The sequence below is a fragment of the Orbicella faveolata genome, unplaced genomic scaffold (genome assembly GCF_042242905.1).
Source record: "Orbicella faveolata isolate gen_17 unplaced genomic scaffold, um_ofav_v1 contig_1, whole genome shotgun sequence".
Classification (NCBI taxonomy): domain Eukaryota; kingdom Metazoa; phylum Cnidaria; class Anthozoa; order Scleractinia; family Merulinidae; genus Orbicella; species Orbicella faveolata.
In genome coordinates this window covers 27,048,771-27,070,794 of record NW_028301536.1, presented here as the reverse complement: position 1 = coordinate 27,070,794, position 22,024 = coordinate 27,048,771, and the positions used below count along the sequence as shown (strand labels likewise).

At 38.9% G+C, this 22,024-nt stretch overlaps 3 protein-coding genes and 1 long non-coding RNA gene across 4 annotated transcripts; 2 read left to right on the top strand and 2 right to left on the bottom strand.

The window, feature by feature from the left end:
- The first annotated feature begins 1,247 nt into the window (after positions 1-1,247).
- LOC110061739 (uncharacterized) lies at positions 1,248-4,020 on the top strand. The gene is made up of 3 exons (XR_002298013.2): positions 1,248-1,550; positions 2,162-2,318; positions 2,847-4,020. It is a non-coding gene; the product is annotated as an uncharacterized LOC110061739 (long non-coding RNA).
- A 1,166-nt stretch (positions 4,021-5,186) lies between these two features.
- On the bottom strand, positions 5,187-8,103 carry LOC110061740 (acidic phospholipase A2-like). Its single transcript, XM_020768584.2, has 5 exons — positions 7,913-8,103; positions 7,349-7,385; positions 6,865-7,021; positions 6,357-6,469; positions 5,187-5,406 (listed from the first exon to the last, which is right to left on the bottom strand). Exons 1-5 carry the CDS (start codon positions 7,997-7,999, stop codon positions 5,285-5,287), a joined length of 516 nt encoding a protein of 171 aa, XP_020624243.2. The 5' UTR covers positions 8,000-8,103; the 3' UTR covers positions 5,187-5,284.
- Positions 8,104-10,790: 2,687 nt separating this feature from the next.
- LOC149118570 (basic phospholipase A2 homolog 1-like) lies at positions 10,791-14,251 on the bottom strand. Its single transcript, XM_089288489.1, has 4 exons — positions 14,079-14,251; positions 12,814-13,025; positions 11,748-11,866; positions 10,791-11,029 (listed from the first exon to the last, which is right to left on the bottom strand). The coding sequence occupies exons 1-4, from the start codon at positions 14,175-14,177 to the stop codon at positions 10,911-10,913; spliced, it is 549 nt and encodes a 182-aa protein (XP_089144615.1). The 5' UTR covers positions 14,178-14,251; the 3' UTR covers positions 10,791-10,910.
- Positions 14,252-17,632: 3,381 nt separating this feature from the next.
- LOC110061777 (phospholipase A2 A2-actitoxin-Cgg2a-like) lies at positions 17,633-21,938 on the top strand. The gene is made up of 5 exons (XM_089298382.1): positions 17,633-17,770; positions 18,108-18,135; positions 19,010-19,166; positions 20,364-20,476; positions 21,742-21,938. The coding sequence occupies exons 1-5, from the start codon at positions 17,696-17,698 to the stop codon at positions 21,873-21,875; spliced, it is 507 nt and encodes a 168-aa protein (XP_089154508.1). The 5' UTR covers positions 17,633-17,695; the 3' UTR covers positions 21,876-21,938.
- Positions 21,939-22,024: the final 86 nt, after the last annotated feature.

Here is a 22,024-nt window from a genome sequence, read left to right as displayed (position 1 = left end):
ACAAGAAACTTTTGCTATAAATAGAGAAATCCCTCTTCTACATTTGCTAGCGTTTTTGAGTCGATTGAGCTAAGCATTAGCCTACTTATCAAAGTAACGGAGCCGTTATTTTTGTGGCTTGAGCGGATAAGACTTGATCAAATCATTTGGTTTTAACAGTAAAAAAATTCCTACGCCCACAACAACGTTTCAGAGTTTGTTTTAAAAAGTTTTTAAAAACATCGATACTGGAAAGGATACTTTTAGGGTTTCCGGGATACGGGATTTTAACGGGATGCGGGAAATTTGAAGGAAAAATTAATGGGATGTGGGATATTTAGTTCGGATGAAACGGGATATCGAGTGGGAAAATCGTTAATTTTTGCAATTGGATTTAACGGAGTAAAGGATATCTAGGCCAAATAGTAACGGTATGTGGGATTCTCGGACCCCCAAATGCAGCCTCCATAGGCCAGGTTCGATAGTTATATCAATATTCTAACATGGCTCCGAGGCTTTCGAGTCAAAATTGCAAATTTTTTAATTTTCTTTTGTCTCACAATTCCCAAACGAGACTGTGATACATAGGTTAGAATATTGATACAACGAACGTGGCCTATTGTTGAACGTCAACCTCAGGACACCGTAAGACGTTTCAGTATTCAAATTCACACATTAATTGCCTGAAAGTGGTCAGTAATTGGACATACGTAAAGATGGTTACTTTGGTACTCTGTGGTCTACCGGCAAGAATTAAATGAAATACAAAAGATTCTGATTTTCTTTCAAATACAGTGAATTGTGGCTAATTGCCTCAGGAAATTTAAATAAAATTAGGTCTGTTCTAGCTTTAAAACTATGTTTCTGTTCGCCCTTTTTTGCCTTTACCTTGTACAAAACACAATACTTTTCGCCTGTTACAAATTATTCTCTCTTGGTTTTGGCCTGTCGTGTCAATTTATGTGACATTAGCTTAACCATTTACCTTTTCCAGGACTTTGAAGCAGAACAAAAATAACTTAAACAGCATCCGAAAACGTATAATAGACTTTTCCCCATTTTTCTCTGATATAATTTCCTGCAAATGGGAAACATAAAACAGTGCTCGGCTTTTCACCTGCCACTTGAGTATCATCAATGCTTAGTCACCGTACATTGAGTCTCCCATCACACTGAAAACAACCGATTTCTATGATATTTAATTAAACTATCTATTATAAACCTAAATATCCCTTTTATTGTACTTTGATATTGTATTAAGCGAAAGAAAGATATTGTGGTTGCTGTTGTTAAAATCACGAAGTTGTTACTTTGAACTTGAACGTAAATGTACTGCAACAACAATAGTGTTAAAAACGTTGTGTATTTACTTTTCCAGCGTTAAAAATGTTTTTCATTGACCCTTAGGCTCTCGACTTCTATTTTAGAGTCATAAATTTGCCGAGAGGTCATCGAAGTTTCTTAAGCAAGCCAAGTCAGTCTTGATTCTACAGATGATGAAGCGGCTTGCTTCTCTCTTGCTTTGCCAAGCCATTTTCCAGCTTGCAATAGCAGCGAGTCTTCACGATCTGGTAAGTATACAGCATATGATCGTTGTACAATTCGTTGTACATTGTTATTATTACTCAAGTTATTTATCCAGTAAAAGGTGGTGGAATGCTATAGTGTAGTCCACTGCCAAGCCTTGAGACCGCGACTCCACTTCTGACCTCATATCTACGGTGATTTCTCTTTTTTGATTACCAACAGAGGCAAAAATGGATCCAAGCATCCCAAGGTACCAATGCTACTGCATTCCTGTCTCTCGATGACTCGTTGCTGCTTCCGTTAAAGCATGAAAAATATGCCAAAATGCGCCTCCATGACATTCAAGCTGTAACATCCAAAGGCATAATCTGATTTTTGACGATGATCATGAGGACCCATGAGCCGTGATTTGTTAGAGCGATCTCTGACACCGTATTCTTGAGACTGTCCAGTAACCAGTTGACTATCTGAAGGAAAATTATCTTTAGAATTGAGCAAAAAACAGTTTCGAATTATTTATTTGAACAGCGAGGCTAGATTTGTTGTAGTGGGGACGGAAAAATCGTTTGCTGTCTTACCATATAATGATCGATTCGTGTGCCTTAATGACTTTTTGTCTTGTGAAATTTATTGAATTTAAATTAATTTTTTGCAGAAACCAGAGATACAAACACAACAATTTCGGGAAGAGGTATTGTGGACTTTGATGTTGTGATCTTGTGTGGAACTGGAGAAAGTGCGATTCATTACAATGGCTACGGCTGTTACTGCGGTTTGGGTGGTCAAGGAACCCCTGTGGATGACACAGATAGGTAAACAACAACAACAAAAAAAACCGACATGAACATAACACTGACGAGGGAAGAACTTGCACGAATGGGGTAACAGAAGCAAACTCAGACAGTTTAATATGCAACGTATCTATGATATGTTCTCAAAGCAAATGAATTATCAGGAGCTTATAAAATCGAGATGAGAGGCGCGGTGTCCTCATGGTTAGTACGCTCGGGGACATTGTGCTGTTTTCCTGGGCAAAGCACTTTACTCTTACAGTGCCTCTCTCCACCCAAGTATATGAATGGGTGCAAACAAATCTAATGATGGGGTTAACCCTGCGATGGACCAGCATTCTATCCAGTGGGGAGTAGAAATACTCCATGTCACTTCCTGCTACAGAAAACGGGATAATTAATCTTCGGCCTGATGGGCCATTTGGCTCGTATGCAGACTTTTTTATATACATAAAATCGAAATGGTGAGACCTTTTCAATTTTCGCATACTTTTAGATTTCTTATATGTTTTGCTTCCTAACAGAAGTTCTAACAATTTTGATATTCAGGTGCCGCAAAATACACGACAGATGCTATGACGGGATAAAGAAGTCAGGCACTTGTTTCTCTCCGAAACGGACATTGTCGACATGCCTTGTGTGTGTGCGACTCAGCCGCTGTGCAGTGTTTTATAAAGAGCAAGAACACTTTCAATAATTCTTACAAGAGCTATGACAAAAAGAACGAATGTCAGCTGTAATTTGCCTTCAGTACTGAAGCATTAAACACGTTAACAGTCGAAAATGTCTGTGTCTTATACTTTGTTACCGATAATAAACAATTTTGTTGAATTCTTGCTAAGGGCCTGCTTACATGGTGAATTTCAACCCGGGCTGAAATTTTAGCTCGGCTAAGGGGGCTGAAATTTTGTTGCGATTACATGAAATATTTTCCTCGGCGCCAAATATGAAATTGCGCGCGAAGAGTCTCAGGAGAATCAAAATGGCGCCGAGAACAGGTATCGTGAAAATAGGCGCATTGCTTCTCTCGCAGTTTGGCCTTTTGTTAGCGTTCAATTTTCAACTTTTTGGGGTGGTAACAGCCAACAAGATGATGGAACTGAAACGAAATCTGTTTTTGGCTTCATATCTTTCAGCCAGAAAGACGTACTTGCATAGAAAGAGAAGATATAAATGCGAGCCATGGCTTCCCTGACAGCCTCGTAATGTTTAACCTTGTCTGCATTGAAGTCGATGTTCTTATATTCCATCTGAGCTTTGAAATTAGCGAGACAACGAATAAGATTCTCTATTGTATCTCCTTTATTCCACTAAAATAGCTTCTCCTTCGTAGCGGCAGCCATCTTGTTTACTAGAAAACAAAATCACTGGGCATGTCCAACCTCGCTGAAATTACGTTCCGATTTTTCAGCCAAAAAAAAAAAAAAAAATTCAGCCCGGGCTGAATCCTCTCCACCTAATCGCCAATTTGATTTTAAGCGGATTTGTTTCAGAAGTCAGGTTGAAATCTGCCATGTAATGAGGCATTAAGGGCGAATGCCAAGACTAGGCGCATGCTCAAACTTTCGCGTGAGATTAAAGTGACTTATTCCTCGACCCCAAAGTGAATCTCTTTTGAGCGTGTCTGATGGCGCGGCTAGCTCTGGAGAACCCGGCAAAATAGTCTGTTTTGATTAGTTTCCTTTGAAAAAAATGAAAGCTCTTCATTATCCATGCAGTTCCTTTTTGAAAAAAAAGAAAAAAGAAAAAAAATCGCTCAAACAACGGACTGCATTTAGGACGAACTCAGCTTTTTTATTCCACATGCATGATGATCATAGGTATAAACGTCTGTATACGAGCAGAGTGGCCCATCAGACCGGCTCTTATCTCCGGTGTCAGTACCATGAAGCGACCAGAAGTATTTCTACTCCCTCCTGGATGGGATACTAGTCCATCGCAGGGGTTACACCCGTCATTAAATTCGCCGGTACCAATTTATACACCTGGGCGGAGAGAGGCACTATGAGAGTTAAGTCTCTTGCCCAAGAACACAACACAATGTCCCCGGCCAGGGCTCAAACTGGACCACTCGATCAGGAGACGAGCGCACTAACCATGACACCACCGCGCCTCCCACCAAGATGATCATGGCAATGCCAAAGTTTAGAATTTCGCGTGAACATACGGAGGCTCGAGAAAATGTCGACGAATTTTCAAACGGTTTTTAGAATTAATTAAATTTGTAAACATCAATTCATAGTGTAGAAAAAAGTTGAACTTTATATGTTAGTCCCAAAAGGAGTCCATTGTCTGAACCATTGTCCTCTTTGAACAAGGAAAGAAATACATGGATAAAAAACTACGGGTTGAAGGGAAATTTTAATTGCTAACAACATTTTGAGCTACAATTTAGGTCTTTACAGGCTTTTGATGAAATAAAAAGATGTATCCTATATGGTGTAACTACAGCACCACTAATTTTGTTTTGGGCAAAGCATGCGCTGTGTGATCAACATAGGCAGAGTTTGGCTTCGTTCGCTCAGAGTTCCCCAAACTTCCTGTCTGGCGGAGCCCAGAGAGCGAAGGTCTGGTGTCGAGAATAACATGTATTCGTTCTTTCTCAACATTGCTCCTGTTGGACTGCTTATGTCCTCTGGGGTATGCCTATCTCCTCTTGATGTCGAGCGGAGTTTGCCAGTGAAGCCTGGCTTTCTTCGCGTTTTCATTCAAGTCTGTGATGATCGCATTACATATAATTCGAACACCATATTAGGAAAACCTTTCATTTTGAAGCTCGCGCTAAAACTTCTCTTTAGTGCATGGTTACCCTAGGTTTTACTTTTCTTTTAATGCTGGTGTTGAGATTTTGACAGTATAACGTACATCAAGGTAAGAAGGAGACAAGTGTAAACAGTTTAGAATCAGTTTAATTTGGTGCAACTTTATTTAGTAATGTGTGATGAAAGTAGTTGTAAACTGCGAGATGTATCTCGGTTGTGGCATGCTCATTTGCATTTGCTCTGTGGATAGTCTTCATATGCAGGATTCAACTTGTTTCTTGCAAAGCATTGAGCTGCAACACTGTCACAGTTACAGATGGCCAGCTGGCATTTGTCATTAGAGGAGGCTGCAAGAGAGAAGACATTTATTAAATTCAAGCTTCAGAGATTCAACAGTGATGGTCTTGACTATTTGCATTAAGTCGGAAAGTTGTCGACGTGGGAAGCTAAGATGGGAAACATTTTTTTTAAACAAACAAACAAACAAACAAACAAACAAACAAACGAACGAAAAAACAAACAAACAAACAAAAAGAAAACAAAACTACAAAGTTTTACATTTACCTCTTCCTAGTAATGTCGTATGTTTACTCTAAGATTTTTCTCTGTTTTCATCAGAATCTCCTGTTTTCACAAGGAGCAGGAAGGCCCTATCTCATTTAGCCTGGAAGATTCGTTTTCAATTCCAAAGTATCGTCTTACTAGCAGTCTTAAAATGGTGACCAGTTACAATTAAGGGGTAGCACTCCTTAATGTCACGCTGCATGTTACATGGCTATCTTCACTGTAAACAGATTTCCATACGTGGTATGTCTACGCATACAAAAGACCTGAATCAACCCCAGGTGTCACTCCGTGGTAGCCCTGAGTGGCAATTATGTCTGATCATTCGGTTTAGTTGCTGCTTTGGCAAGAAAGGAACTAATTGTCGCAGAAATGGTTTATTTCATTTTATAGTATCCTTGCCAACCAGAAAGTTGTTAAAGAATCGTTACAACGTTCTCATTGGCTTTGTCTGATTTGACCAATCAAAAACCGACCTGCCACGTGACAGAATTCCCGCGCAAGCGGCACGTTTGTATGCCAACCATGCCACTGTGTTTCTTAGATTGAGATTGGAATTAACTGAAATTGTTAAGAAAAAATGACGAAAAATAATCGGTATTCGTAGAATGTCAGCTCTGCGATGCTCATCAATTTAATGGGAATGAAATCATTTTTATGTTTAATTTCCAGAGTGCAAATGTTCCTAATAAGTGCAAGCAAACTAAGATAAATCTTGAGAGGTATTCCATACCACATCCAGTGCATCCTTCCATATCGTACGATTTGGTGTAGATATGCCATGGAAATCTACACAGCTTGTTCTGATTGATTTGGTTGTAACATGCATCATGCTTCTCGCAACATCTGCAATATGATGTGAATCTTCCTTTACCATGAAAACTAGTTATAATGAATGTGGAATTAATTTTTAATTTTAACGAGTTACTCAGTTTACTGAGTTACTTTGGTTTTAAATGCGTGTAACTCTATAAAGGCATCTAGAGAATGTCCCTTTGGCCAATGATCAATCTTGGCTGAACACTTTGTTCCAAGTTCATATCTGCTTCTGCAATGCTACAACAGTTAAGATAATCTGTTTTACAAATATATGCGTGTTCACTATGCCATTTGTCATCATCTTATGTGATAGTGAGACCGCCTATTACGAAATCTTGTCGTCGCGAGGACATACGATTTTATGACTACAAGAAGAGCAAAACACGCTTCTTTAATTAAATGTAAAAACTGAGAGTGGTAACCTGTCGAGGGCATCCACTGGTGTTCCTTTGCCTCCCAGCCCACAGTAACACCCATAAAAGTTGTATTTCAGTGGGTCGTTGTTCGTCGCGCATGAAATCATTTGGTAAAACTGCAGCAGACTTCGCCGAAATCTGGCCACGGTGTGCTCGTGATCATCTGGAACAGAGACGGTTTGGGGAGAAACTTCGATTTTTATCTGAAAACTCTATATTGTGGTTCTGTAATATTAATGATAAAAAGATTGTTCTCTTCGGCGTCAGCAGAAATCTTAGATCTTACTTATAATGTTAAAGGACATTCACGACCAACGTTATATATTCTGATTACATTTTGAGCGAAGTGTTTTCGCTCTCATTTTTATCAGCAGGACGAATTTTAAACTATGCTAAGGTCAGTGTCACTGGTTTAATTTAAAAATTTACACAGCCGTATCAGTACATCTCCCACGTAAGTTTACAAACATTATGTTCATTATAAGCTCACCTTGTTCCCTGTTCAGGGACACCGTTCCTTCTTTATTCTGGGAGCAACAAAATGAAATTAAAGAAACAAGAAGGATTGCTAGCGGGTAATACGCAATATATGTTCTCTCAGATGAAAACATCCGTCATAGTTTAAAACGTAAATTAAACATGTTAAACAAATTTTAAGGCAAATTTTGTTAATAAATCCACATAGATTTAGCATCAAATAAGTAGAAGCATTTAGTCAGAGCGATTCGTTTTTTAAAAACATCATTGATGGGAAGTTCCATAATATTCGAAATCCATAGTTTACAGTTTGAAGTTATATTTTGCTATTGTTAATAAAAAATGAATTACTGTAAAAATCCCTAAAAAATGTTGACAAATAATGCCTGTCTGATTATTTAGGGGGAGAGGGAGAGGGGAGCAAAGCAGAAATTTATAAATGAGCTAGCAAGGATTTTCATGCTAGCATATGATACATGACTACAAAGTGCTACATTTTCTCTTGTTTAGGCGTAAACAAATAAGGTCTCTTCTCTAAGGTGTAATATTGATTAGTACCTTAATAAATCAAACCTACCTTCAAGGAAGATGGAAGTGACACAACACATACAAAAGTGTAAGGGAGCAAAACAGTGAAGAGCATTAATGACTTCATTTTTGTCATCTCACGTTTAACGTTTAACAAAATACAGGTAAAATGATACTACGTTCTGCATAAACAGATCAGGGCGTGTGGAAGGCAACAGCTAGTCTGAAGTGAATCAAAGAAAAGTATTTGAATATATAATAATATTTTACTTAGCAGCTAAACAAAATGTTTTATCGTTTACCATCTAGAATCGTTTCTTAAGAGCCATTTCTTCTTTTTAAGTATTAAATGGCTGTTAACTTTGATCCACTTGAATGAGGGAAACCTCACGTTTTTCACAGCTGTATTATCAAGAAGAAAAGTCAGCGTGTGTTCAAAAACAGCGAGCAAATCAGACCCTTGTAGCCGGCGTTAAACTCTTTTTCATTTATTTTATTTTTCAATATCGGTGATCTTCCTGGTCGTGACTGTGACATTTCATCACAGGGTTGTCTTGTTGTTCTCACGGAGTGTCTTGATGGCTCAAGAAATCTCAACATTAGAAGTCAGGTTTAAACGAAGTCCTAGCTCAAATCAAGGCTATCGTGAAGCTGAAATGAAATACGACGCTTGGAACGTAGAGGGCTACTTATATGATTTATTGCGCATAAAATTGGTTTAAAAAATAAAAAAAGCTTCTCATTTTCAATTCTTCAAGATCATGGGACATGCACAAATCAAACCACACATGTTTTTGTTTGTGTGAGGCTTATAAGTTTACAAAGAATATAAAGGAAGACTTTGGAAAAAAAATATATTTAATTGCATGACTTTGCTTTGCTGTTCCGTTCCCAGAATTATTTGATGTCTTTTCGAGGAAACATGATTTTAGTAATATCAAATAAACTTTTATGTGAACAGGTTAAACAGGAGACAGATTGATTTCGTAAAAGGCAAACAGTTGAAGAAAGAAATGGATGGATGGATGGCTTTCCTTGAGTGTCCATATACAATACTAATAACAGTCCATATACAATACTAATAACAGTCCATATACAATACTAATAACAGTTCAAACGTCATACTTTTCTGTAATAATCGCGCTTGTAACTCCTACATGTAGCGTCTTAGACGCCACAATACTATAAACACAGTAACCATCATTATAGCATAAATCAGATTGGAACTCTGCGAAAAACATGATTTTTGGATTGCAAGGCACAATGACAAGCACTGCCAATCGGACAGCTGAGATTAGACAGCTGAACCCCTCTCTAGCTCTCTTGTAAAAATAGGAGGGTTGCGAAACAATGAGATTTGATCATGAAAAGAAATACAATCTGATTTGAAAAAGAAAACGTTAAAAAGACCTGGTAATAGTGCCAGTCTATAAGTTGGAACCTAAATTGAAGTTAGGTTATATTGAGATCCCTTTACTTGACATAAGTAAAAAGATATACAGTAAGAATCCGATATAAAGAAGTGCTTAAGGACTAGTGTTCGTTTTTTGTTCTGGGTTTATCATACTGAAATTCTGTTATCTACATTTTACCGTAGACTGCGTTGCCACAATAATCATATCAGTATCAAAAATATAAAATACAATACCACATGGAAAATTTATTCTAAAATCAAATTCGACTGAAAAATGATACAAAATACATATATGAACCACATGTGGAGTGCAAAAGAAGCACAGGAGGCAAGGATTATTGACACTTCGATCGCTATCATCCCTGGTTAGCGGCATCATTTGTTCAGTAGGAATTCGCGTCACTCAAAAAGCAGTCCCACATTTACTTTCTACAGAACGATCTAACAGCCTGTTTTGATGCGATGACTTGGTAATATCTCACATCATTATTGTGCAATGAAAAGTGGTGACAGCTTCAGTAGCAACGCAGATTTTCTTGTCATTCGTCAGCCTTTATTTGAAGAACCTGGTTGAATAGTCAACTGAAGTCCGGTAGGATAAATAGCAGGGACCGGAAGAGGGGAGCTCATGAATTGAATTTACGACTCGTACATATGAAACCCCATACTCCCAAACGTTAAACAGTTAAATATCTGAAACAAGGGAACTATCTGTATAAATATCTCATAAACATTTTACGTTTGTTCTAAAGCTTTTCCTCGTCTAATCTCGAATCTTTCTATCTAGCTGTTTGCACTTTTTCGAATCGGAGCTGCGCTTTGTATTCATTCCTATACGTTCACCCGTTTTATGTTTTCTTATCTGGAATTTGGTTCTTCTGAAAAATTTCTTTGGCTGCTGTAACATTGCTGCTGTTGTTGCTTCCCTCTTCATGAAATCTTATTGGTGTTTTCCGAGAGTTTCTCTTCGTATATTTTGGACCCCCAAGACCTTCTAGATTGCGGCGCCGCACAACACACACACCCTTCATCTCCTCGTGAAATTCGCAACCACCTTGAGTTATTCAAACACGTTTGTCAGCCACAATATAATTTCCTCGACGTCCGTGGTTAACGAACAATCTCGCCTTCTCCGAACCCCCTCCCCCCCCCCCCCCCGCCCCGAAAAACAGCCACAGAAAAAAAAAAAAAAAAAAAAAGACAAAAACTACACTGTTTACGATTGGAGCCAAAACCCATACATGATAACACTGATTGGCAAGCTTTCGTCCCTCTTGCAAGCGGGATTTATATACAACGGGATGTATGTTTATATTTAAATTGTGCAAAGAATGATAAAAGAGGAGTGACCTTCCTGGGCAGTATCCAAAATAATATTTCATCTTGTGAAAGACGCTTTCTGTTAGTTTCTTGATTGACGACCTTTTCAAATTATTTAACCCAGGGAAATTCTCGCCGGCATCCTTGAAGGGTGAGGAGCGTGTGAGAGTTGAGCTCAAACAGAGGCTTTAACGATCTTAAACCGCTCTTTATTATGATCATGACTTTTGATACACTTTGTGACTCAGGACTAAATCTAACATAATCATCCATGTGTTTTTCGTTTCGTTTCCAATTGGCCGCTGCTTCTCTGCTAGCATTGAGATGGTGGGTAGTCACAATGCTCTTCGTTCCACTCATGTTGGGCAAAGCAGCTGGCCGCCGCTCCATCACAATCACAAATGGCCCGTTCACACGTGCCGGCTTGGCCAACTGAGTGTTTGTCAAATAGAAACAAGAAGTAGTTAGTCTATCCACATTATACGGGACGGGCCATTAAATTTTTTGAGGGGGGTAAGGAAAGAGGGGTGGGGAGAAAGGTTACGCAATTCGCAAAAAAAAAATTCCTGCACAGGAAAAACTGCTAAAAATTCTAAAAGTCGTGCAAGGGGAGCCATGAGGAAAAAACCGAGCAAGCGCTATCCAGGCCGTGTGTTTGACATTTAAAAAATTCTTGCACAGGCTATTGCCTAACAAAATTGCCCACCCTCCTTCCCTCAAAAAAATAATGGTCCGTCCCTAATGGCTACAGTTCGTTTTCTTGATGGCTGGTTCGTTCCTGTATTGAGTCATTTTCTTCACCACCTAAAACCCTCCATACCTCAAATGGAATAATCGTGAGAGCTCTTGTCTTTCATAACGATTCCTAGAAAGTCTACTGATTAGATAGGAACCCGTCTATCTTGTGAGACAACACAAAATAAAACAAACCCATTTTCCAGCTCACCTTTGTCTTTAAACTGACAGTAGCGCAAAGTCATTTTGAGACAGTAGCATTGTTTTAGCCGCAATACACTTCAACAGTTTTGTCTGACTCCTGGGTGTTAGTCTCAAGAGAGGTTATCAGGTAACGTGAGGTACTGGATGTGCCAAGTTAAACTTGATAAATGAAAGTGGACTGATAAACACAGTGGAAAGCATTTGAACTTACCACAACCAGTGCGAGTGTCGTCTCTGGTGTATATTTGCCAGTAAACAGCAGATGAAAAGCTACAAAGAAATGGATCGTTCATGATGCGCTTGTAACATTCATCGTGAACTTTACAGCATCTGAAAATTTGATCAGTTTCGCAGCGACATGAATCCACACTCAAGAAAATCAAAACCAATAAAACTTATGAGGTTGTAAAACAACAACAACAAAATGTCACAAACGTTTTTCTCACGCCAGGGTATAGGGCATGGCCAGGGGCATGGCTACTCAAAACGTGATAACAGTTTTGGCACTTAGAGGGACACTTTCTCGGTGATATTGCTGCCTTTTAAGGAAACAGGCGTAAAAATTATCTCTAATACGCGAAATGTAAATGTAACACCAAGATGACGATATTAAGTATACTGCTACAGGAAGAAGAGGTAAAAAGGTAAAGTCTGCATGCGAGCCAAGTAGCCCATCAGGCCGGAGCTTATCCCGGTTTCTGTAGCATGAAGCGACTAGGAGCATTTCTACTCCCCCCTGGATGGGATGCTAGTCCATCGCAGGGTTACCCCCAGCATTAAGTTCGCCGGTACCCATTTATACACCTGGGTGGAGAGAGGCACTGTGAGAGTAAAGTGTCTTGCCCAAGAACACAACACAATGTCCCCGGCCAGGGCTAGAACCCGGACCGCTCGATTCGGAGACGAGCGCACTAACCATGAGGCCACCGCGCCTCCCACAGGAAGAAGAGATTGTAATTAATAGTTCGGGCCATTTTACGATATAACAAAATTTGATAACGTCTGCCTTACTTTTTCGATTTTAGATCAGCACAATTTACGACAACGCCCTCCCTCCCGCCCCCCCCCCCCCCGAGGGGAGACAAAACCCCTCTTACAGCTTCAATTCACTAGTGCAGTAATTTGTAGCAAAACTATACCATTGTTTTAGTTTCCATTAATGTAAATAGGTGTTTTGACTCTTGACGTTTTCAAAGTTATGTTCATGAAAAGTGGCCCTTTGATTTTGAGTCCTCTGAAACGAGATGAAAAATATTGGTTGGCATGATTCGACTCGCCTGTCTAGATCATCCACGGGAGCACCCTGCCCTCTATACCCACAGTAACAGCTATAATCACTGTAATACGTAGAGCTTCTGCCGGTGGGACATTTTATCATGTTATGAAACTGAAAGAGGTTTCTCTGGGTACGGACAAACTCCTCTGCGAAAGAACAAAAGATGACGCGATTGATGAGATGTGTGTTTCTACCATTCACAAATGTGCCAGACTATTGTGTCTCAGTTTGTCTCGAGACACAGGTAGAGCCGCGGGGTGAGTGTGACTCGACCAACCCGCCCCGCTCACAGGGCTAATTTGAGTTCTCGGAGACCAAAATAAAACTTAAAACTTAAACCGTATTTCTCAAAAAGACCAAATAGACAGATCACCAATATTTCAAGCACGATATCAAAGTTGTATAAAGAACACAATTAGCTAGGTCGTAAATTAATACAATTTTCAATTTATGAAATGTTTTCCCTGTTTTCAGTTAATACAGTTAATATTAGTAAACCTTTTCCCATTTTCACGAGAATAAAATCCTCAAAACACTGTTTTCAGAGATTTGTCACCTGGACAACCTACTTATGGACAGGATGAACTTAATTCCATGCTTCTCGAAGCATTCATTAGTAAGTTATCGTGCTTATAAAATGATCACACCTTTTAAACCCTTAGCCCTTGACTGACTGTATTACTCTTCATCCTCTCTCACCAGCGCTCAAGTATTGATCAGTCTTTGCTCACGAAGAAGGGGTGATAATTGTAAGATGCCCTTGGATATCGGTTTAAAACGTGTACCGTATCAAAAGAAGCTAAAACGCGAACAAAATCGTTACCAAGGCTTCCCTTATTCTTACCTGGCTTATCCTTCTGTTGTTCGCCCTCCTCGAGGAGTGCAACCGCCAAAATATAACACAAATACAAAAATGACCTATGGGCATTATTGCACAAGATTCATACCTTGCTCGGATATATATTTTACTTGAAATTGAGCTATACGGACTACTGACAGGCAGAATGACGCTCGTTGGTCATTTCCAAAAAGAACTAAAGTTAGAAAAACAGAAGACAAAGGAGAAGTGCGTGCTGCGTGACGACTGAATGGACATCTTAATTATTTGCCACCTGGTCTTCTTTGTGCGGAGTTACTATACCTTATGTCGTTTAAGTAGGTTCGAAATAACCACTGCTTGGGATAAATAAAGCTTATATATTTTTTTATATTTTAAATTTTTAAGCCAAGATTGGGAGGCAGAGCAAGGATATTCAAGCTATTTCATTGTTTGTTAGGGTGACTAACCTTTCCCGGGTTCTTGAGAGATGGAAAAGCGAAGGCAGAGGCTAATAAAATTAGCTTTACTACTATTATTTGTTGCATGACGCTAGTTAGTTCAAGACTTCGCAGAATATCGACTTCGCAAGGCACTCTGTCTATCTGGTAAGATGCAGATAATGTGTGGTTTAAATAATCTTACTTGATTTTTTATAGCGAGTTCGAGTAATCTATCTGCCACTTTTATTTTTTTAAGGTTAGATCATTTTGTCACGGATGTGAACGGGTCATCTGCTCCAGCTGACACAATTAATCGAAGATACAAGGGCCCCTTGGTTGGAGTACTAAAGGACAGTGTGTAGGCATATCTGTTATTTGAGAGACAACAACACGTACAGGGACAATTGCGAGATCGAGTAAAATGCGTCTATAGAACAGAACATACATAGACAACAATGTATCCTGATTGGCCAAGGTGTCCAAAATCTACAACCACTAATGGAATTGAACCAGATTTAAGTTATTTGTATTAAAACTTAAGAGCGGTGAGAAAAGACAATACTTATCAGCTTGATAATAAGAGAAAATGAGTTTAAGATCTTCCTCTACTAATAAACCTTTCTAGCTTGGGTTGTTTGTTTTCCCATTACAGATCACGTGATATTCTCTAGAGAATTGTTCTTTTATCCTTCTAACAATTATTCATTCATATACACACGACTATTCGAACATTTGAAATCGAGAATTCTAAAGGGTATAATCACATGGTCTGAAATGGGGCAACAAAACACCAAAGCTAAAAGGTGTATTTGAAATGAAAGTTGCATAATTGTGTGGACTTCGTTGTTTTTTTCAGGAAACATCCTCTTTGGTGTTCACTAATTAGCTTGTGCAAGGAACTCTTGAACTACGAGGCTTTCAATATCTAAGGAGAAGGCTAGTCAATAAAAGAATATTGTTTAAATCGTCGTATTCTATAAGCACCACTTAAGTGCATACGTATACGCTAATAGGGCCCTTCAGTGAAGGAATACAACTAAGAGGAGTCGTTCAAGTAATATTTCAAACACGAGAGACAGTGTTTCATCGGGATATCCAAACACCGAGAAGAGAGTTGAAAATGCGACGCGCTGCGGAGTATTTTTGACGAAATTCGAGGTGTTTGGATAGCCGATAAAATACTGTCTCGAGAGTTTGATATATCTTCGCAATCGAAACAAAAACTAAGGAGTAAAAGGAGATGTAAAATCGTCAAAATCTATGCTAATTAAGACCGGGTATCCAAGCCTCCTTCACGGTTGTGATTTTCTTTGTTTTAACTTGATGAATTCTTGTTGATGAGTTTGAGAAGGCAATTAACAGACGGTCAGAACATTTCGCGTGACACAGATTTTTAAAGACACCTCACCGGCTTTGTCATTCTTGGTGTTAGTACCTTTTCTGTGTTTCAAACCTTTCAACACATACAAAGCAGCTTTCTGAACTGTTTTTCTCATGAGGAGATGGCAGTTTTGTTGAAAGATTAATCTGCATGTTAAACATCTCTTTTTTTATCTCATGCCCCATTCACACCAACTAAACTTGTTTTACTAAATCCGGTTTAGGTTTTTCTTATTAGTCGATTGTGCTTTGCAGTCATTTTGAGAGGACAAATTTCAAACCATCGCTCGCTTACAAATTTTTATCAAACAGGTTTTCAACTTGTTAAGTTGTGGGGTGTACACGGTACGAGCAGATAATTTTTAACCGTGTTAAGTTAAACCACTTTTAAACATGTTTAACATGCTGGTGTGAACGGAGTATAAGTTCAGCCCGTAAAACAATTTGATTACAGTAGCTGAAACGACTAACAGTATTGACTTAATTAACTCAAGCGAAATAGAGACCGAAAAGAATTAGCTCGGAAAAAACCAGAAACAATGAAATTGAATTCCTTTTAAAGGCGTGCAGAGTAAAGAAACACTAAACGTAAGATGAAAAGACGGAACAAAAAAGAGAACAGAAAAAAATCAAATTATAAAAATCAAGGAATGACAGTTTGCGGATTTGGAGAGCAGGATATTTATTTATTCAACTTCGGCTAACTAAAATACTTAATACTTACATAGCTAAATTTTTATTAGGCAGGGAGACCACTTCAACCTAGCCAATTATAGTGGATCCCTCGTTAATAAGTCAAGTCTACAATTAGAGGTTGAGAAAGCGCACATTTTTTTTACTAGTGATTGAAGCACTTTTTTTAAATTCTGCTAAAGGGAAATACATAATAGCAGAATGCATCGAATAGTACAGTCTAAAAGCCTGAAATTAAAGATGACGATCAATTAAAACAAAATTAAACAGTGCCAAAATATTACTATAGGACCTATAGCGACTTGAAATAAACTTCGACCAGTTGTCAATACTGCAATGGACTGGAGAAAGACAATGTACCATTATAGATACTGCGCTTGGTTTGAGCAGGACAAGGGAAGAATTTAATTTTTTGTCACAACAAAATGTATCCAATCTCAATACGACTGAAGGTTTTACAATACGTTGAAATGGATGTTACAATACGTTGAAATGAAATGCTACTTTTCGCGCGATAGTTCGCGCGAAAAGAAGCTGTTAAGTTACGGGATTTGAAAAATAAAGCATCAGTGGGACCTTATATGGATGCTGAAATGGATAAATGAAGGGAAAAAAAAAAGCTTTACGTCCTTGAAACACCACTCTAATATAACTACTGTTAAGCCATCTACAGTTTTTCTCTTTTTTTACTAAAAAAAACGCGAAGAAGGATAGGTTTTGAAAAACAGTTAAAATAGTTTTTAGAAACATTATAAAAAGGTAAAAAAGCCCAAAAGCTAGACAACGTTTCGACGGTTTCACAACATCATTATCAAGTCAAAAAGTTAAGAAATTACAAATTTTAAGATACCAATAAGAACAATGGTTGCTAATTTAGAAGTAGTAACAAAGAAAATGAAAGCACTATTAAAGATTTATAAACCACGCCACATTTCGTAGAACACACTCATGCACTGGAGAGCTAGATCAGGCTATGGAAAAAAATAGATCGGTTTAGCCAAATAGGTTTTCCTTTGTACTTTTGTCAGTTAGTCTAACGCATCTCATCTCATCTCTTTGTTACTACTCCTTCATTAGCAACCATTGTTCTTATTAGTATTTCAAGATTTGTAATTTCTTAACTTTTTGACTTGATAATGATTTTGTAAAAACGTCGAAACGTTGTCTAGCTTTGGAGCTTTTTTACCTTTTTATAATGTTTCTAAAATATTTTATCGCATTTTTTTATAGCTAAATGTTTTTCAAAACCTATCCTTCTTCGAATTCTTTAACTCTTTTGAAAAGAGGACATTTGGTGTATTTACGGAAAAGGACCTTTCGTGTATTTACTTTACAAGGAAATGTCAAACAGCTACATAAGGCGTTCTGCATTTACTTTTCCACAGAAATCAGACAGCCGAAAATATGTTTCATTCACATCGACGCCCTCAATTTCCATTTCAGACCACGTAATAATCTCCGACGCTAACTATAAAGGACCTTAAACCTTTGCCATAGAAGTATCAACGTTTCTTCCCAGAAACAAGACAGTCTTCGCTGAGTTACAGACGATGAAGCGACTTGTTACTCTCTTCTGTTGCCTCATTATTTCCCAGCTTTCAATGGCTGCGAGTCGTAATGCTTTGGTAAGTGTATAAGATCGTTACACAAGTTGAACATTAGAATTTCGAATGTTATATTCACATATCTTTCAGTTATACTTGAAGGAATCTTCAGGTCTTCTTTCCTCGTACCTCATACTCCCTTAGCTTCCCATTTCATGCAATAGCCTCTAAAAGTCGAATGAAACTTGAGGTACGTTAGACTAACTGTACACAAGTGCAAAAGAAAACCTAGTTGGCTAAACCGGTATATCATTTTTCCATAGCCTGATCTAGCTCTCCACTACATGGTTGTGTTCCACGAAATATACCGTGATATATAAATCTTATCTTATCTTTCATTTCCCATTATTATTAATAGAACCGAGGAAGGATCGATACATCCCCAGGTAAGCTGCCTACATTTAAACCTATCATGCTGTATTTAAGTATTAAATAATGCTGCCTCTTTTTTCCCTAGTTATTCTAGCCATGCTGGTCTTTGCATTTCCTTCTTACTCGCGTTAGCGTTAAGGTCATTTCACTGAAATAGAACCTGCACTGAGATGTTTGTGAAACTTTGCCTATTGATTGTTTATATTATAGGAACTTGAATTTTGAAATAAAAATGAGGGGTCCCCATATTCGTTTAGGAGCAACAGCACCTTGTTTATACCAATATAAATCCTTATAATAGCACCATGATTGTAGTCACGATTGCTTGCTAAATTCACGTTTCCGACGGTTGCTTTTTGTTCTACACTGAGAATTGGTCCATATTTATTTTGCACAGAGAAATCTATTACTCAATTCAAAACAACAGAAAAAAAAAATGATAGGTCACCATACTCGTTTGCAAGAAAATGACGATTTACCTCTATGGCGAGGTCCAGCTGTAAAGAAAAAGCCGCCATTTTTTAATTTCACGCACTAATCACGCGTGAAATTATGCGCAGTAGGGATGCGCAATGCAATACTGGGGAATAACCTTAAAGCACAAAAAAATGATTATAAAAAAAAACACCTCAAAAGAAGCCGCTACTACATGTGCAGCTGAAGCAAAACCTAGAGGCGAAATTTGAACTTAAAATGAGCTCAGTCTAGTTATTTATTGTGATCGTCCGCTCACCTACTTCTCAGCAATGTAGATATTTTTTGACTTTATTGTTCAACTTGATTTGTGCATTTTATTATAAATGGAGCATCAAACACTTATTTCACTTCAGTCAGTTTACCGATTCCTACATCGCCTGGAACTTATTTTAGAATTTGAACTTCTTGCAGAAGCCAGAGATTCCCCTATAGTATCTCACAAAAGAAGTGTATTGGAGTTTGGTCTTATGATTTCGTGTGCGGTTGAAAGAAGCCCATTAGACTATAATGGCTACGGCTGTTTCTGTGGACTCGGTGGAGAAGGAACACCCCTGGATGATACAGACAGGTAAAGGAACAAAGGTTGCCCCTATGGCCTTTTTGTACATGACGGGAAGTTGTGGTGGGGGTGGGGAGAGGGGACAGGACCCAAACGAATAGAGTAACGCAACAAGACTGAGGATACTTCAGATTAAGCAAAAGAATATTTGGTTTAAAGTCGACAAGGTGTTAAATGAAATTTGAAATAAATTGTCTGGAATTGGTAATTAGTATTCAAAGAATGCTTTTTGGCCCTCGTTTCAAGTTTATGTAAGGAATGTATATGACTTGTCACATGTTGTTAAAGACAAGTGCTTTTTTTTACTGAGCATAGCTAGGCGCTGGCACTATTTGCAAATAATTTTTTCAGTAGCTTACTTTGAAAATCTAAGTGGCGGTGCGAGCACTTAGCACGCAATATTGTAACACAAATTGTTGTGCACGTTATAAAAAGAAAAAAAAAAAACGAGAGAAAGTGGACGAAACGATTGCCCCTTTTTTTGCAGACATGTTAGAGGCTTGTCCCTGACAGTGTGGGGCATTAGCGTAAAGTCGCACTGATCAATGAAGGCAAGGGATTAAGGTCTTAGAAACAAAAGGGTCGATTTAGGGGTAAAAATAATGTTTAAGAACGCAACTTGGGTGAGAGGAGACAGGAACCTGGGACACATAAACATTGACAATCCCGTTTAATATAACACGATGTTTGGTCAGTCCCTTCACAACATCTCTCGACACGATCCAACAATGTTGCATTATGTTTTGTTGAATTGTTGCGTGCATGTGGCCGAGCTTTTGATGCGGGACCATCTGGGGGACACGGATGCCAAAGCTGAATAGCATTCCGTTTCGCCATCTCTGTTTACTTTGTCCCACCAACCAAAAATATGCCCATGCCCTTACGCGCCCACTAAAATTTCAGGCCGGATCACTCTCTTTCAAGGCGAACGATATAAGCTAAATCGGAGTTTCAAGAATTAATGAAGTGTGCGTGCGTTTTTATCCATAATTTATTCTCTTCTTTTAATTTGTTTCCTTTTTAAATAACAGAGAGAATAAATCAGGGATAAAAACGCATACCCAATGCACTATTTTTTGAAACTACGATTCGGCTTATTTATATTCAACAATTATATGTACCAAGAGAGTTGTTTTTACATATATTTTAATTTGTTATTTATATTGTTTTCTAGCAGAGGCCCTTACAGTTTTGATTTTAATTCAGGTGCTGTGAAATTCACGACAACTGCTATTCCGCTGTACAGAACTCAGGGTCTTGCCCATTTGACTTGGCTATTTACGCGATTCCTTATAGCAGAAAGGACTGTTATGGATGCGGTAAGACTTCAAGGCTATTTAGGCTATCACAATATTGTCCATACTGAGAGGAATAGCCTGCGAACAGGCTCCCGGGGAGCCCGAACGAAGCGTCCCGCCCCGATCGCTTCACTCTCCGAATTCTTCAGTTTCGGACGCTTCGCGCTCGTCCGCACGCTTCGCTCGCCGAAGTTTTAGTTTTTTTCCGTCCTCGCCGGGAGCCTGTTCGCAGGTTAGAGAGGACTGGGTACGAGCCCTGACATTCATGCACATTGTACTCTTATTGCTGTGGAGGCGCGGTGGCTACGTGCATATGTTTAGTGGGCTCGTGCTGTGGTCTTGGACGAGACACTTTACTCTCACAGTGCCTCTCTCAACCCAAGCGTACAAATGAGTACCGGCGAATTTAACCACCAGCACCCCATCCGGGGGGTAATAGAAATATTCCTAGACGCTACAGAAACTGGGACAAGTTCCGGCCTGATGGGCCGCTTGGCTCGCATAAATACTTAACCTGCTCTTGTTGCTATATAGAAATCCAAATATATAAAAATAAATCATAGCAGCGTTTCAGGCCTCTCTGCCGCATTTCCCTGCCGTGCGATAACGAGTAAACAGAAAAATTAGAAGCTTTACTCTTAACTTCAGTAGACAGTTTTCGATGTTTCTTTGTAATGGAGGAGTGTATTCAACCTTAATATGACATTAAAACGTTTACCCGGATGAAAATGAACATTTGTCCTTCGTCCATACGTGCTATTGAGCTGACCTATGGCTTTTCATTTATCAAAACTGCCCAAAAACAAACTGAACAGTAAGGGCAGTAAGTCGTAATAAGTATCTGCATCTACTAAGTTCTTCAAAGTGAAGAAACTTTACGTCGGGTATACTTGTGTTCCTAAATGAAAATGTCCCGGGAGTGGGGGACTCCCATATGAAAAGGGCGGGGGGTGCTCGTCGGAAATTTTGAAAAGAACCTGTAAGAGGTACCAAGATACTGTTTTGTGGGCGTGGCTTGAACTTTGTTCACTCTAAGAGGTACCAATTCTTACATCACACAATATCTCCTGTCATATTTTTTCGGCTCAATACCCTAAAAGGTGCCGCAAAAGCTCCTGCTTAGGACCTTTTGAGGCTGGACACCCAAACAGGTACCAAAACCGCTTTTTTTAACCCCTAAAAGGATGACGGGCGCCCCAGTCTTTTTTATATGGCAGTCCCTCCGCCCCCCCCCCCCCCCCCTCGGGAAAAAGGTGGATGTGACTTTCTTGCTGTATCTTTTTCAGAACCCGCAAGCTACTACTGGTTTTACGGCGAGTGTCGCCACGCTTTGTGTAAGTGCGACTCAGAAGCTGTTCAGTGTTATAAAAGAGCCGAGTTCAACACTTCTTTGATGAATTATTCACGAGACAAATGTTAGACACTGTAGTTGTAATTAGCTTACAGTTACTTGAACCATTAAAGATGCCCGTAAGATGCAAAAGTCGAAACTGCAAATTAAGAAATATGATATTAAAGCGTATGTCCTCGAATAAAATAGGCGACATAGCCTCCCTTGAATAATCGCCC

Coding starts and splice junctions, on each gene's coding strand:
- LOC149118570 (XM_089288489.1), bottom strand. CDS start 14,177: ATGCAACAAATAATAGTAGTAAAGCTAATTTTATTAGCCTCTGCCTTC. Junction 11,867..12,813: donor CCCGTGGATGATCTAGACAG/GCGAGTCGAATC, acceptor TCAAATTTTCAG/ATGCTGTAAAGTTCACGATG. Junction 11,030..11,747: donor CGACACTCGCACTGGTTGTG/GTAAGTTCAAAT, acceptor ACAAACACTCAG/TTGGCCAAGCCGGCACGTGT.
- LOC110061777 (XM_089298382.1), top strand. CDS start 17,696: ATGAAGCGACTTGTTACTCTCTTCTGTTGCCTCATTATTTCCCAGCTT. Junction 18,136..19,009: donor AAGGATCGATACATCCCCAG/GTAAGCTGCCTA, acceptor AACTTCTTGCAG/AAGCCAGAGATTCCCCTATA. Junction 20,477..21,741: donor AAAGGACTGTTATGGATGCG/GTAAGACTTCAA, acceptor TATCTTTTTCAG/AACCCGCAAGCTACTACTGG.
- LOC110061740 (XM_020768584.2), bottom strand. CDS start 7,999: ATGACAAAAATGAAGTCATTAATGCTCTTCACTGTTTTGCTCCCTTAC. Junction 7,386..7,912: donor CACTTCCATCTTCCTTGAAG/GTAGGTTTGATT, acceptor TGTTGCTCCCAG/AATAAAGAAGGAACGGTGTC. Junction 6,470..6,864: donor CCAGTGGATGCCCTCGACAG/GTTACCACTCTC, acceptor ATCATATTGCAG/ATGTTGCGAGAAGCATGATG.